Consider the following 17,121-nt stretch of genomic DNA (forward strand, 5'->3'; position numbering starts at 1 on the left):
GACCAATAGCATTTGATTTGACATAACGATTCAGGAGTACGTCATCAATTCAATTATTCTACCTTGTGTCGTCAAGACACTCCGTACAAAGGTGGCGACAAAGTCTGGGTAAATGCCATTTGAGGACCTGATTTGACTGATGTGAAAGGCAACCAACGGTATGTCTGTCTGACGGCATTTCTGTGTTGCACCAATCACAGAGAGAGTTTTGCCCCTGAATCCACGTCATCTGGTATTAAGACAAAATGGACGCACTCAGCCTGGTACTGTTAGCGCTCTCATAACATGCATTTCATGTTATTTATGTTGATATTTGTGATTTGAATGACAATATGATATTGATGTATCAGGGGTAGTTGCCACTGTTAGCCCAACAATGTAGAAGGACACAGTTTAACTAGTTGGTTCACAGAATTAGTAGCTAGCTAGCCGGCATGTTATGATTGTTGTCAGATTGCAACTGATCAGTCAGCTCTTGTCGTTCAAGTTGTTTGGCATCATGTTCACTGAACAAAATACAACATTCTCTTCATCAGGAACCCACTCTGTACACCGTGAAGGCTGTGCTCATCCTGGACAATGACGGGGAAAGACTTTACGCCAAGGTAACTAGCTAATCAACAGCAATGAATGAACTACCAGCACCTGCCCCCACAGTCAATGTGCTTCAAATCAAATCTTATTTGTCACATGTGCCGAATACAACAGGTGTAGTAGACCTTACAGTGAAATGCTTACTTACAAGCCCTTAACCAACAATGCAGTTTTAAGAAAATACCCCCACAAAAAGTTAGATAAGAATAACAAATAATTAAAGAGCAGCAGTAAATAACACTAGCGGGGCTATATACAGGGGGTACCAGTACAGAGTCAATGTGCGGGGGCACTGGTGTCGAGGTAATATGTACATGTAGGTAGAGTTAATAAAGTGACAATGCATAGATAATAACAGTAGAAGGGGGAGCAATGCAAATAGTCTGGGTAGCCATTTGATTAGCTGTTCAGGAGTCTTATAGCTTGGGGTAGAAGCTGTTTAGAAGCCTCTTGAACCTAGACTTGGTGCTCCAGTACTGCTTGCCGTGCGGTAGCAGAGAGAACAGTCTATGACTGGGATGGGTGGGGTCTTTGACCATTTTTAGGGCCTTCCTCTGACACCGCCTGGTATAGAGGTCCTGGATGGCAGGAAGCTTGGCCCCGGCTGGGCACTACCCTCTGTAGTGCCTTGCGGTCGGAGGCGGAGCAGTTACCATACCAATCAGGATGCTCTTGATGGTACAGCTGTAAAATATTTTGAGGTTCTGAGGACCCATGCCAAATCTTTTCAGTCTCCTGAGGGGGAATAGTTTTTGTTGTGCCCTCTTCACGAATGTCTTGGTGTGCTTGGACCAGGTTAGTTTGTTGGTGATGTGGACGTCAAGGAACTTGAAGCTCTCAACCTGCTCCACTACAGCCCTGTCGATGAGAATGGGGGCATGCTCGGTCCTCCTTTTCCTGTGGTTCACAATCATCTCCTTTGTCTTGATCACGTTGAGGGAGAGGTTGTTGTCCTTGCACCACATGGTCAAGTCTCTGACCTCCTCCCTATAGGCTGTCTCATCGTTGTCGGTGATCAGTCCTACCACTGTTGTGTCATCAGCAAACTCAATGATGGTGTTGGAGTTGTGCCTGGCCATGCAATCATGAGTGAATGGGGAGTACAGGAGGGGACTGAGCACGCACCCCTGAGGGGCCCCCGTGTTGAGGATCAGCGTGGCGGATGTGTTGTTACCTACCCTTACCACCTGGGGGCGGCCCATCATGAAATCCAGGATCCAGTTGCAGTTGGAGGTGTTTAGTCCCAGGGCCCTTAGCTTAGTGATGAGCTTTGAGGGCACTATGGTGTTGAGCGCTGAGCTGCAGTCGATGAATAGCATTCTCACATAGGTGTTCCTTTGTCCAGGTGTGAAAGAGCAGTGTGGAGTGCAATAGAGATTGCATCATCTGTGGATCTGTTGGTGAGGTATGCAAATTGTAGTGGGTCTAGGGTTTCTGGGATAATGGTGTTGATGTGAGCCATGACCAGCCTTTCATAGCATTTCATGGCTACAGACATGAGTGCTACAGATCAGTAGTCATTTAGGCAGGTTACCTTAGTCCCTGTGCCCAAGAACACTATTGTGGTCTGCTTAAAACATGTTGGTATTACAGACTCAGACAGGAAGAGGTTGAAAATGTCAGTGAAGACACTTGCCAGTTGATCAGTGCATGCTCGGAGAACACGTCCTGGTAATCCGTCTGGCCCTGCTGCCTTGTGAATGTTGACCTGTTTAAAGGTCCTACTCACATCGGCTGCGGAGGATGTGATCACGCAGTCGTCCGGAACAGCTGATGCTCTCATGCATGTTTCGGTGTTACTTGCCTCGAAGCGAGCATAGTAGTTATTTAGCTCGTCTGGTAGGCTCGTGTCACTGGGCAGCTCTGGGCTGTGCTTCCCTTTTGTAGTCTGTAATAGTTTGCAAGCCCTGCCACATCCGACGAGCGTCGTAGCCGGTGTAGTACAATTCGATCTTAGTTCTGTATTGACACTTTGCCTGTTTGATGGTTCCTCATAGCGGAATTTCTTATAAGCTTCTGGGTTAGAGTCCCACTCCTTGAAAGCGGCAGCTCTACCCATTAGCTCAGTGTGAATGTTGCCTGTAATCTATGGCTTCTGGTTGGGGTATGTACGTACAGTCACTGTGGGGACGACATCCTCAATGCACTTATTGAGAAAGTACGTGACTGATGTGGTGTATCCCTCAATGCCATCAGAAGAATCCCGGAACATGTTCCAGTCTGTGCTAGCAAAACAGTCCTGTAGTTTAGCATCTGCTTCATCTGACCACTTTTTTATAACTAAGTCACTGGTCCTTCCTGCTTTAATGTTTGCTTGTAAGCAGGAATCAGGAGGATAGAATTATGGTCAGATTTGCCAAATGGAGGGCGAGGGAAAGCTTTATAAGCGTCTCTCTGCTTCACAGCATGTCAATATTCATACAGCTGCATGAGTAGATGCAAAGTAGCCAACAGTTTTGTAATTTTACATTCAGCTGACTACCTGGGTAACAAATTGCCTGTGTGCTCAAACTATGACTTATTTTGTGACACTGTCAGTGCTTGACTTGGACTGAAATAGGTTCTGGTACTCATTTTGGGTGTTGGTACTGTTTTATATTTAGGTGCAGGAGCTCTACATGCTCAAGCAGTATAACATTTGAGTTGCAAGTACTCTGCTCCGGTGAGCTCCTGCCCAAGTCAAGCACTTGACACACAGTATTCACACCTCTTGTCTTTTTCCACATTTATTGTTACAGCCTGAATTTAAAATAGATTCAAATGAGATTTTTAAAAATGAAAAGCTGAAATGTCTTGAGTCAATAAGTTTCCAACAGTTCGCTTATGGCAAGCCTAAATACGCTCAGTAGTAAACATTTTCTTAACAAGTCACGTAATAAGTTAAATGGACTCTGTGTGCAATAATAATGGATTACATGATTTTTGAATGATTACCCCATTTCTCTACCCAACACATACAATTATCTCTATGGTCCCTCAGTCGAGTTCTGAATTTCAAGCACAGATTCACAATGACCAGGGAGGTTTTCTAATGCCTCGCAAAGAAGTGCACCTATTGGTAGATGGGTATTCTTTTTTAAATCAGACACTGAATTTCCCTTTTGAGCAGTGGTGTAAAGTGCTTAAGTCGTTTTTGGGGGTATCTGTACTTTACTATTTCTATTTTTAACTACTTTTACTTAACTACATTCCTAAAGAAAATAATTTACTTTTTACTCCATACATTTTCCCTGACACCCAAAAGTACTCGTCACATTTTGAATGCTTAGCAGAACAGAAAAATTGTCAAATTCACACACTTATTAAGAGAACGTCCCTGGTTATGCCTTCTGCCTCTGATCTGGCAGACTCACTAAACACACGTACTTTGTTTGTAAATTATATTGGAGTGTGTCCCTGGCTATCTGTAAATAAATAAACATTAAGATAATGATGCAGTCTAGTTTGCTTAATATAAGGAATTTGAAAGTATTTATGTGTTTACTTTTGATACTTAAGTTTATTTAAAACCAAATAGTTTTAGACTTTTACTCAAGTAGTATTTTCCTGGGTGACTTTTACTTGAGTAAGGTATTGTTACTTTTACTCAAGTATGACAATTGGGTACTAATTGTTATTAATTACGCTTTGGGTGGTGTATCAATACACCCAGTCACTACAAAGATACAGGTGTCCCTCCTAACTCAGTTGCCGGAGAGGAAGAAAACCGCTCAGGGATTTCACCATGAGACCAATGGTGATTTTAAAACAGTTAAGAGTTTAATGGCTGTGATAGAACTGAGGATGGATCAACAACATTGTAGTTACTCCACAATGCTAACCTAAATTACATAGTAATTGTCATCGGCAAGGACTAGGACATTTTTGTAGGATAAGAAGAAATAGAATAGAGCTAAGCACAGGCAAGATCCTAGAGGAAAATCTGACACTGGGAGACATATTTACCTTTCAGCAGGACAGTAACCTAAAACCCAAGGCCAAAAATACATGGGAGTTGCTTACCAAGATGACATTAAATGTTCCTGAGTGGCCTAGTTAGTTGACTTAAATCCGTTTGGAAATCTATGGCAACTTTAAAATGGCTGTCTAGCAATGATCAACAACCAACTTGACAGAGCTTAAGAGTTTACAAAAAGAATAATTGGCAAATATTGTACAATCCAGGTGTGCAAACCTCTTAGAGATTTACCCCAAAAGACTCAGCTGTAATCGATGCTAAAGGTTATTCTAACATGTATTGACTCAGGGGGGTTGAATACTTATCTAATCAATATATATTATTGTTTATTTACATGAATCTAAAAAAAAAAAAAACATAAATCCCATTTTGTAACAACAAAATGTGGAATGAGGCAAGGGGTGTAAATACTTTCTGAAGGCACTGAATGTGATCTCCGTTTGACTTCTGCCCCACAGTACTATGATGAAACCTATCCCACTGTGAAAGAGCAGAAAGCTTTTGAGAAGAACATCTTCAACAAGACACACCGCACAGACAGTAAGATGTTTTTTCGACCTAATGAATCATATGCACTTCAGTTTACATTGTGGTCATAGGCTTCAGTACTTGCTATTTCATCTCTTGCCAAAGGCTTTGAGTGCTGATCTGTTTTCAATTGCATGAAGGCTTCTGTGTATAACTGGTATAATGAAGATGTTGTATCATAGACTGAACTCTCTCCGCTTCTTTACCCAGGTGAGATAGCGCTCCTAGAAGGTCTTACCGTTGTCTACAAAAGCAACATTGACCTCTACTTTTATGTTATTGGCAGTTCACATGAAAATGAGGTAGGCTGATGGTGGTATGCTAACAAAACACAATGAAACATTGCCTTGTGTTGGGTTGTTTCTCCCACAAAATATTGATACGTTTTGTTATTTGCTCCCCCAGTTGATGCTTATGTCAGTGCTTAACTGTCTATTTGATTCGCTCAGCCAGATGCTAAGGTGAGACTGCACTTTATTTACACTGAACAAAAATATAAATGCAACAATTTAAAGATTTGACTGAGATGCATACAATTCAAATAAGGAAATCAGTCAATTGAAATAAATTCATTACGCTCTAATCTATGGATTTCACCTGACTGACCTTAAAAATAAAAAGTAGGGGTGTGGATCAGAACCAGTCAGTATCTGGTGTGACTGCCGTTTGCCTCATTCAGCGCGACACATCTCCTTCGCATAGAGTTGATCAGGCTGTTGATTATGACCTGTGGAATGTTGTCCCACTCCTCTTCAATGGCTGTGCGAAGTTGCTGGATATTGGCGGGAACTGGAACATGCTGTCGTACACATTGATCCAGAGCATCCCAAATATGCTCAATGGGTGACATGTCTGGTGAGTATGCAGGCCATGAAAGAACTGGGACATTTTCAGCTTCCAGAAATTGTGTACAGATCCTTGCGACATGGGCCTGTGCATTATCATGCTGAAACATGAGGTGATCGCGGCAGATGAATGGCACGACAATGGGCCTCAGAATCTCATCACGGTATCTCCGTGCATTCATTTTCCATTGATAAAATGCAGTTGTGCTCGTTATCCGCAGCTTATGCCTGCCCATACCATAACCCCACCTCCACCATGGGGCGCTCGCCTACATGACGACATACACACTGTCTTCTATCTGCACGGTACAGTTGAAACTGGGATTCATCCGTGAAGAGCACACTTCTCCAGCGTGCCAGTGGCCATCGAAGGTGAGCATTTGCCCACTGAAGTCAGTTGTGACGCCGAACTGCAGTAAGGTCAAGACCCTGGTGAGGACAACGAGCATGCATATGAGCTTCCCTGAGATGGATTCTGACAGTTTGTGTAGAAATTCTTTGGTTGTGCAAACCCACAGTTTCATCAGCTGTCCGGGTGGCTGGTCTCAGACGATCCCGCAGCTGAAGAAGCCGGATATGGAGGTCCTGAGCTGGTGTGGTTACACTTAGTCTGCGGTTGTGAGGCCGGTTGGACGTACTGCCAAATTCTCTAAAGCGATGTTGGAGGCGGCTTATAGTAGAGAAATTACAAGCATTTCGCTACACCTTCAATAACATCTGCTAAACATGTGTATGTGACCAATAAAATTTGATTTGAATTTAACATTCTATTCTCTTGCAACAGCTCTGGTAGACATTCCTGCAGTCAGCATGCCAATTGCATGCTCCCTCAACTTGAGACATCTGTGGCATTGTTGTGTGACAAAGCTGCACATTTTAGTGGTCTTTTTATTGTCCCCTGTACAAGGTGCACCTGTGTAATGACATACTGTTTTAATCAGCTTCTTGATGTAACACACCTGTCAGGTGGATGGATTATCTTGGCAAAGGAGAAATGCTCACTAACAGGGATGTAAACAAATTTGTGAACGAAATAAGCTTTTTGTGTGTCTTATTTCAGCTCATGAAACAATGGGACCAACACTTTACAAATTGCGTTTAAATTTTTGTTCAGTGTAGTTGAATAAGCAACTGAATGAGACATTTGTAACACTTTGTTAGTTTCCATAGAGAGGTCATGATTTGTTTAAGCTCCCTTTCTTTGTCCTCCTGCAGGAAAAATGTTGAGCGGCGGGCCTTGCTGGAGAACATGGAGGGCCTGTTCCTGGCAGTGGATGAGATTGTGGATGGGGGGTAGGTAGAGCACTTATCTCACCCCAAAGCAGGGGTCTCTGTAGCTGTGTTTTCTCCTCTAGTATGTCCTTTGACTCCCTGACCAAACCAACTTTTCCATCTAGACTAGAGTACAAGGATACAAGACATGGCTGGACATTCATGCCTGGATGCTTTGAAAGACAGACATCACACTATGGAGTACAGCAAAAGTATTCATCCCCCTTGGCGTTTTTCCTATTTTGTTGCATTACAACCTGTAATTTAAATGGATGTTTATTTGGATTTCATGTAATGGACATACACAAAATTAGTCCAAATTGGTGAAGTGAAATGAAAAAAATAACTTGTTAAAAAAATTCAACTAAAAAAATAAATGGCAAAGTGGTGTGTGCATATGTATTCACCCTCTTTGCTATGAAGCCCCTAAATAAGATCTGATGCAACCAATTACCTTCAAAGTCACATAATTAGTTAAATAAAGTCCACCTGTATGCAATCTAAGTGTCACATGATCTCAGTGTATATATATATATATATCTGTTCTGAAAGGCCCCAGAGTCTGCAACACCAATAAACAAGGGGCACCATGAATAACAAGAAGCTCTCCAAACAGGTCAGGGACAAAGATGTGGAGAAGTACAGATCAGGGTTGGGTTATAAAAAAAATATCAGAACCTTTGAACATCCCACAGAGCACTATTAAGTCCATTATTAAAAAATTGAAAGAATATGGCACCACAACAAACCTGCCAAGAGAGGGCCGCCCACCAAAACTCACGGACCAGGCAAGGAGAGGATTAATCAGAGGGGCAACACAGAGACCAAAGATAACCCTGAAGGAGCTGCAAAGCTCCACAGCGGAGATTGGAGTATCTGTCCATAGGACCACTATAAGCCGTACACTCCACAGAGCTGGGCTTTACGGAAGAGTGGCCAGAAAAAAAGCCATTGCTTAAAGAAAAAAATAAGTAAACACGTTTGGTGTTCGCCAAAAGGCATGTGGGAGACTCCCCAAACATATGGAAGAAGGTACTGTGGTCAGATGAGACTAAAATTGAGCTTTTTGGCCATCAAGGAAAACGCTATGTCTGGCACAAACCCAACACCTCTCATCACCACGAGAACACTGTTTTTCATCGGCAGGGATTGGGAAACTGGTCAGAATTGAAGGAAGGATGGATGGCACTAAATACAGGGAAATTCTTGAGGGGAAACCTGTTTCAGTCTTCCAGAGATTTGAGACTGGGAAGGAGGTTCACCTTCCAGCAGGACAATGACCCTAAGCATACTGCTAAAGCAACACTCGAGTGGTTTAAGGGGAAACATTTACATGTCTTGGAATGGCCTAGTCAAAGCCCAGACCTCAATCCAATTGAGAATCTATGGTATGACTTAAAGATTGCTGTACACGAGTGGAACCCATCCAACTTGAAGGGGTTGGAGCAGTTTTGCCTTGAATGGGCAAAAATCCCAGTGGCTAGATGTGCCAAGTTTATAGAGACATACCCCAAGAGACTTGCAGCTGTAATTGCTGCAAAAGGTGGCTCTACAAAGTATTGACTTTTGGGGGGTTAATAGTTATGCACGCTCAAGTTGTTTTTTTTTTTTTGTTTTTTTCACAATAAAAAAATATTTTTGCATCTTCAAAGTGGTAGTAAATCAAATGATTAAAAAAATAATTATAATACATTTAATTCCAGATTGTAAGGCAACAAAATAGGAAAAGTGCCAAGGGGGTGAATACTTTTGCAAGCCACTGTAGCCAAGATAAAGAGGAAGACCAAAAGCAATTCTTTGGCAACCTGGGTCATTCCACAAAATGATTCCCTTTTGATATTTTAAGTAGAAATTGTGCACCAATATTGCCTTTTCAAAGCCTGTTATATTAAATGAAATATTGACCCCATCGAAAACATTTTTTTTTATAAAGGCTTGCTGAAGTGCCACAATTCAGCGTTTTGACATGTCTCTCTGTGACGATGTTAACCCACTTAACCTGGAGAAATGTTGGAGGTTTTCTCCATAGTAAAGCCCTAGTATTTTGTTGCTTTGAAAAAGTAATTTCTGAAGATGATTATTTATTTCACTTGATTAGTGATTAATTATAAGGGAAAATAAACCTATCCCTCATTTTAAGGTCAATCCTGTTACTCTTTTTAATGTAATGAAACAATAAAAATTATAAACAATTAAACATCTAATAGTCAAATCATAGTGTAAAAGCAGGTGAACTGGTTCTAACCCTTTTGTACATTTCTTGTGTTTTGTGGTGGAAAACTGAGCAGGTCGAGCAGAACACGCCAACCCTGTTACCAATAGCTAGAAATGTTTTTTTACAATCAAAATGTGTTTTTTGAAGCTTGCATTCAATTGCCCCTCCCTGTTGCACACATCATGCTTCCATTCCCCCTGTCACAAGGGGATTTATGGCAGATTTAAGATGAAATCGTCAACCCTGTTACTTTATTTTACTTTACTATAGTTATTTTATTTATCTAAAAAGTACTCATTTTGTGGAATGACCCACCTACCACAGATGGATTTTACCAGTTAAGTACTCTATTACATAATTTAAGGTTTCTGAGACTGGATAGGCTCTCAGTCCAATATAAATCAACCATCCTACTAGTCCATAGCTAGGTGATACAATAGCCCCTCGAAGTAAGGTTATTTAGGGTTAGGGAGGATGCCCATTTTGCTTAGCATTTAGATGTCAGCCATTGAGTGATCTGTGCTCTTCTGTCTTCCAGAGTCATTCTGGAGAGTGACCCTCAGCAGGTGGTGTACCGTGTGGCCCTCAGAGTAAGACCATTGATCCTCCTCCTCCTCAGTCAAACACCATGGTTCTGTTATCATGGAGTACTGTACTGCCCAGATGTTAACAACATTTAAATTGATCTGGACTATTTCTCTCTCACGTTTACAGGGGGATGATGTTCCTTTAACAGAACAAACTGTGTCTCAGGTAATTGCGCTTCTTATTTACGAGAAAATCTCATATTACCTTGTAAACCTAACCCGTTAAAATTGTGTACAATTTATTTTAGTACTACTAATAATTAGGTAGGTGCTTACATTAGTCTTATTTCACACATGCACAAGTGTGTATTATACACATGTGAATTGTAAATATTTTTTGGGCATATCCCACTCCCCATGCGACACCCTCGGAGATTGGGGTCACGGCCAGGGACCAGCCATTATTGACAGCAACCCTGGAGCAATTAGGGTTAAGTGCCTTGCTCAAGGGCACATCAACAGATTTCTTTTCACCTAGTCGGCTCTGAGATTTGAACCAGCAACCTTTCGGTTACTGGCCCAACTGCTAGGCGATCTGCCGCCTGGTATACTGGAATTTAAACGTGTGTTTGATAGTAATGTGATTTGGATATCAGTGAACAACATGACTGAGTGATGACTAGGTGGTTTGTCAGGCTAACAATCTTAAGCACATACTGTACCTTATGCTTCCCAGCTCTTTTTATCCCTAAAATGCCCTCATTGTTCTGTTAGCTATTTAAAAAATAATTTTATTTCTCTCCAACAGTATATTAAGCTACTATATTAGCTTTATTGTAATGAAAAGGGAAGAGAACAGAGGGGAGCGTACCCAAAGTAGCTGCTAATGAGGCTCCACTGTTAGCTAGGTGGCGTGTCTCCACACCTGGCAGGCTCTCTGAGCGCTACGCTGATGGATGCTCCCATCTGACAGGCATTTTACTGGCTGCAGGTGTCTCCCTCTCCCACTCTGTCCATTAATCGTCGTCGCCAACCCTGGGCCCGCACGCCTCATAATGGTTACTGAGAGACTTTAGTCTGCAGAATTAAAATGATTCATTCATTGATGTATCGTTCCTGTGTGTAGTAGTATTACTGGTGTCATCACACCACCACTCTTCCCTCATATCACAGTAGGAAAGTTCTGGAAGCTTCCTTCAGTGTTTCATACTGTATATTTTTTTCTACCTGTAGTTGGATTTTGAGGTGATGGGCATTTACCAAACTATACAGTTCTGCCTTATGTGGGTTGCTAACAGCTTTCATCTTCTATAAACAGTATTAGAGGGACAGTATTAGAGAGACACTTAACCAAACCGAGTTCTCCTCTCTGTTTTTCTCTTATTTCTCTATTTCAGGTGCTTCAGTCTGCAAAAGAACAGATCAAGTGGTCCTTACTGCGATAGGAGAGTTGTCTCTGCTGTCACATACACACCTACCAACACTCACTCACCTGATAACATCATTCCTATTCCTGTGTGTCCCAGAGATCATTGCACTGAAGTCTTCTGATTGGGCCACGAATCAGAACTAGCCAGGCCTACTGTGACATTTTCTATCCTCCATTTCCTGTCTTGATTAGCCATTCCCATGTGGTGGGAGATCCAGAGCTCTTATCGCCCAGACAACAGGATTAGTTTTTGTTGTTGTCTCAACTCCACACATCCTTACTGTCTCTATGGCTGTTGGTGATTCCAACCTTTTCTATTACAGTACCAACAAATGTGATCTGACCAGTATGAATCAACCCAGTATTCACCTATCACTCTGGGATTTTGCCTATTTTAGTGGGCATGGTGTAGTAGCTGTTAGCTGTGTTAATAATTGTATGGTATATGAAACATGACTATTAGTAAAACACTGAGCCGTCTCCTTGCTGTGCCCGTGTCTCTTTGTACACGACCTTTATTAGAGATTCCACTAAATGTGTGGTTGTGCATGAAGCATACATTTTGTGATTTAAATGTGATAATTACAATGATATGCAGGCTTTCTTTACATTGTGTTTCTCTTGTTGTGAAAAGAACTTGGATCAAATAAACTTTATTTAAACCAGCAAGAATTTGATTGGGTTCTCTTGTTTGTGGTGCAGTAAAAGATTTGTTTGTTGGGGAAAAGTTTGTGAGGCTATCTTTTGCCGCAGTAGGGCAGATGCTGCAGTTGAAAGGAATTACATCGCCACCTGCTGGGAGACAAAGCCACCAGTGCACATGTCAGTGTAGTGACAGAGGACATACTAAGATATTTAAACAAATTATTCATACTGACTTGCGTCCAATCCAATGCATGTAGGAAAGTTGCTTAACAGCAGAATCTGACACTGTGCGCATGACACCTCAATAGAAAGTAGGTATGACGATCACAACAGCTGAATGATCTATCTGCTAGAATGTGTTAGATTTTAGGAATCCCTGGTATACTGACAGCAGGTACACATTTTCTCCCTGTGTGTTTCAAAATGTCAAAAGTTGAGACTAAAAGTGTGTATGAGGTTTGCATACTGAGTGTGCAGAGGGTAGGGAAAGGTCACAGGGAAGCGCTGCTGCCATCCTTTTAATTTTCATCAGGGAACGTTAGTGACACCTCCGAGCCGTCAAGGACTCATTTCTCATCGGCTAATTACCCCGGCAGAGCCATAAAGAGGCAGAGAGGTAATTTATATTGATTACACAGAAACCAGGATAATTGACTGAAATGCCACCGTTTGGCATGCTCCTATGTTTTACATACACACAGACCGGCAGCATCTGAGTGTGTGTGTGTCCTGCCTATATGCCTATATCTAATAACAGGGAATGTTTACAAGTGTGTGAGTTGATGTATGTCAGAGGTCTATAATTAATGCCTATGATATGTGTATTATTGACAACGGGAATGTCCCATGGTTGGAGTTCTTGTCTGTCCGTTCAGGTCAGAATGAATATCTGCAGCGTCTACCATGTCTTTATGTTTGCCTCCGTCTGTAATTGTCCCACTTTCAAATTTTGACTTCTGCTTGCGTAAACTCAGAGAAAAAAAAGCTTGTGCTTAAATATACATTTACCATTTAAACTAGTGTCACCTGCACTATATACTATTAAACAATTCAGTGATTCTACACATTGATTCAGTGATTCTACACATTGATTCAGTGATCCTACACTTTGATTCAGTGATTCTACACATTGATTGAGTGATCCTACACCTTGATTCAGTGTCAAACAGTGAAAAGTGTGGCGGCATAGATCTTCATTAATCTTAGCTCATTTGCAAAGCCAAATAAATCAAGGGTTTTGGTTGACATCATCGGATCCACCACCATTAGTCGAAATGAGATGATTGAATGGCCACACTGTGCTATCAGGGATATTGGAGCAGGAGTCTGCCTGATTGCATTCTGCTCCCATCTGTGTTGCTGTTATTATGGCCCTGGAAGCTGTGCAAACCCAAGGCATGTGATAAAGGGGAGAGAAAGACATTCGTTATGGGATGTGTTTTGCATAAACAAACCCAGAGGTGTGTGTGCGTGTGTGAAAGCAGGGTGAAATGGGATTCTGGGATTGTGTAGCAGTGTGAGCAATCTTAATGTTCAAAGCCAACGCATAACGGTTGTCGTCAAACAGGGATTGCGCCTGTGTGTGTGTGTGTGTGTGTGCGTGTGTGTGTGTGTGTGTGTGTGTGTGTGTGTGTGTGTGTGTGTGTGTGTGTGTGTGTGTGTGTGTGTGTGTGTGTGTGTGTGTGTGTGTGTGTGTGTGTGTTTGTGTGTGTGTGTGTACCTGTGTAGTTTTTATGAGACGTGGGCCTGGGGCCGATATGCAGCATCTCCCCGCAGTTTAAACTGTGCTTTATGACTGTGGCTGTTTCTTGTTGTTTACAGATTCTCACTGTCAATTCGGGCCCTGGGACGGAGAGACAGCCAAAAACAACACTACCACCACAACATTACCCCCTCCCTCAACTCCCTCCCTCCACTCATTCCACGGCTATTCCACTCGAGCCACCAGGCGCCCCAATTCTATAGAAAAACGTGTAGCAATACCACAAGTAGTAATGTGAACATAAATTACTCTCAAATCTCATCTGTGGTCGCAGTGCATGTAAATGTACTTGGTTGTAATGGTGTGAGGTTGCAGATGTACAAGTTGGTTAGACAAGAGGGAATAGCACGCAAACTGGACAGTTATTCCCTATTCCACCCAGCGTACTGCAGGAGCTGCTGGAGAGACAGAGGGAAAAGTAATTTACTATTGGACATAGCGGGGCAGGAAAAGATAAATCTCCATTTGTTTGAAAGATTGAGAAAGAGAGATCATACATAGACATACGATGACAATGCTACCATGCCTGATGTCTACACATATGTCACACTCAAAATCAACATTTTTGGGGACATAATGTCAGAGTAATGCTTTCTGAACTCCTGTGGAGCTGCATAGCTGCACCCCACCCCGAGTCTGGGAACCCAGAGGAAAGGAATTCCCTGCATCAAGTATGACTCTGAGACATGAAACTAGAACATATGGGCCTCAAGAATTAAAGACTGGAATTTATATTCATCATTATGGCATTGGTGTATAAAACTCAAGGCTACACTGCCATTATTCCATTGCATTTATACTGTTTTTATTGTATAGGGCATTATTTTATTTACTAACCCAATTGGGATTATGGTTGGTTGGAGTTTGTTATGTCTGTTCACTACTAAATGATCAAAAAACAGTAGTTATGAAACTGATTAGGAGATGGTGGCCAACTAATGTTGAACAGAAACTGTTCTTGTTACAGTCATGATCCGGTGAGCTGTATTACATTATCTTTGTGTGTGTGATCAAACAGAAAATAGTGATAGGTTTATGGTCACATCTTGTATATGATTGTGGATATGTTCTTGGATGTTATACAAGGTGAAGGCTGCCGCTCAGATGTGGCTGGTTTACTGGGTCTTCCTATTCGATGGTCACATGCTCAGGATTGTTTCTGTCATAAATGCCTCCTCTCTCTGGCTCCATGCCCAGAGATCTGTTTTCGTGGGACTCTAACACAGCCAAAGGAAGAAGAGGAAGACAACAAAAAAACACTGCCATTTTCCTATATGTTTCTTCTCTTAAAGCCACTCTCTTTTCTCCACCCGTCCACCCCCCTCATCCTGCTCCCTGTGGATTCACCAGCAGCAATGCAGTGCCCATTAACAGAGCCCACCCCCCACCTACTCAGACAGATTTACTGCCATTGCCACGCTATTGGCCGGCAAGCTGACAGAAGTGATTTAAAGCTTGCCCCTCATTGGTCCTCGCCTGACAGGCAAATTTATTGCTGCGCTACGATTCGCTGCCGCTCGCCTTTGATGTGAATTACGGCCTTGTCTGTGATAGGACACAGGAGCAGTGTCAAGTTACTGTCGTAAAACCTGCGTCCCTGGGGGAGGGGAGCGGGGAGGGTGTCGTGTGGTATGCCTGAGTCAAGACTGAGGACGAGAGGAGAGAAAGAGATGGAGAGAGACAGAAAGACAGACCGACAGCAAGAAAGAGAGAGAAGCAGCATGGTTTGCTGTATTTTCCAGTCTGTTATTATTTTATTTTCCTGCAGCCTTTGTTAAGTCACACACCACTCAGAATCCCCTAGGACACGACTCAAACTCATTCCACGGAGGGCCAGTTCTGCGTGTTTTCGCATCACCCTTGTACTTGATGGATGAATTAAGGTCACTAATTAGTAAGGAACTCCCCTCACATGGTTGTCTAGGTCTTAATTGAAAGGAAAAACCTAAACCCGCAGACACTCGGCTCTCCGTGGAATGAGTTTGACACCCCTGCCCTAGGGATGTGGTTTTCATACCGCCTTTATACCTCTCCGAGAGCAGTTTTCAGTCTCATGTTATATTCTACAGTCAATCCTTGTGCATTAACTGTTTCTGGCCTTTCCTTACAGGAGTTTCCCTTCTATACTAAAATGCCTTTGTTCCTATTTTAAAATAATAAGCTAGAAATTCAAATGAGGGAGAAAAGAAGGCGTGAAACTGCACTGCGTGTTTTATAGAGGTAGAGATGAGCGCCAGGTTTTATGACTCGGGGGAGTGGAGGCGGTACAGTGTGTATTAAAGTGTAATCAAACGCATATCCTTTAGTGGGGTGCTTGGCCGAAAAAAGTCGGTATAAAAGAAATAGAGCCCGCACACTCATAAGCTCCTCCACGCACCTTTAACGTTTCGATCCTGCAAGGATCTTCTTCAGGTCGTTGTGTATTACCCATGATGCATTCTGAGTTTGAACGCCTCTGTGCTTCTCCTCTCCTTCCCTCTGATTCCATTATCCAGTTATCCTCCCACTCCTTTCCTCCCTCCTGCTGCCTTCCAGCCCAGAGCCATCTTTCCGTGGGCAGCCAGGCAGTGTATGACATATCATATGGATGTGGTGCGCTGTAAACGACCGTGTCGCATCGCTGATCAACAGGAGAAAACTGCCAAAGTCACTTTTACTCCCTTTCTATCTGTCTGTTGGTCAGATTATCTTTCTGTTCTGTCTCTAACTCTCTTCAGTTTAGCAAAGATCCATTTGCCTGTCAGTGTGTATCTTTTCCTCCATTCCTCTGTTTCTGTAGACATTTCGCTCGCTCGCTCTCAATTTTTTCAATTTCAATTTTAAGGAGCTTTATTGACATGGGAAACATATGTTTACATTGCCAAAGCAAGTGAAATAGATATTAAAGTTAACAGTAGACATTACACTCACAAAAGTTCCCAAAAAATAAAGACATTTCATATGTCATATTATGTATATATACAGTGTTGTAATGATGTGCAAATAGTTAAAGTACAAAATTGAAAATAAATAAACATAAATATAGGTGTATTTACAATGGTGTTTGTTCTTCACTGGTTGCCCTCATGTAATTGCACACTGGTATTTCACCCAATAGATATGGGAGTTTATCAAAATGTGATTTGTTTTTGAATTCCTTGTGGGTCTGTGTAATCTGAGGGAAATATGTGTCTCTAATATGTTCATACATTTGGCAGGAGGTTAGGAAGTGCAGCTCAGTTTCCACCTCATTTTGTGGGCAGTGTGCACATAGCCTGTCTTCTCTTGAGAGCCAGGTCTGCCTTCAGCGGCCTTTCTAAATAGCAAGGCTATGCTCACTGAGTCTGTACATAGTCAAAGATTTCCT

The 17,121-nt window shown here is 42.2% G+C and overlaps 1 protein-coding gene across 1 annotated transcript; it reads left to right on the forward strand.

The window, feature by feature from the left end:
- Positions 1–213: 213 nt before the first annotated feature.
- LOC120061863 (coatomer subunit zeta-1) lies at positions 214–12,033 on the forward strand. The gene is made up of 9 exons (XM_039011646.1): positions 214–263; positions 537–605; positions 5,011–5,092; positions 5,291–5,382; positions 5,486–5,541; positions 7,141–7,218; positions 9,951–10,002; positions 10,127–10,165; positions 11,337–12,033. Exons 1-9 carry the CDS (start codon positions 246–248, stop codon positions 11,382–11,384), a joined length of 534 nt encoding a protein of 177 aa, XP_038867574.1. The 5' UTR covers positions 214–245; the 3' UTR covers positions 11,385–12,033.
- Positions 12,034–17,121: the final 5,088 nt, after the last annotated feature.

The sequence above is a fragment of the Salvelinus namaycush genome, chromosome 2 (assembly GCF_016432855.1).
Source record: "Salvelinus namaycush isolate Seneca chromosome 2, SaNama_1.0, whole genome shotgun sequence".
Classification (NCBI taxonomy): domain Eukaryota; kingdom Metazoa; phylum Chordata; class Actinopteri; order Salmoniformes; family Salmonidae; genus Salvelinus; species Salvelinus namaycush.

Excerpts from the sequence above, each read along its gene's own strand:
- LOC120061863 (XM_039011646.1), top strand. Across the intron at positions 5,542-7,140 it reads TCGCTCAGCCAGATGCTAAG|GAAAAATGTTGAGCGGCGGG; the intron begins GTGAGACTGCAC and ends GTCCTCCTGCAG. Across the intron at positions 7,219-9,950 it reads GATGAGATTGTGGATGGGGG|AGTCATTCTGGAGAGTGACC; the intron begins GTAGGTAGAGCA and ends TCTGTCTTCCAG.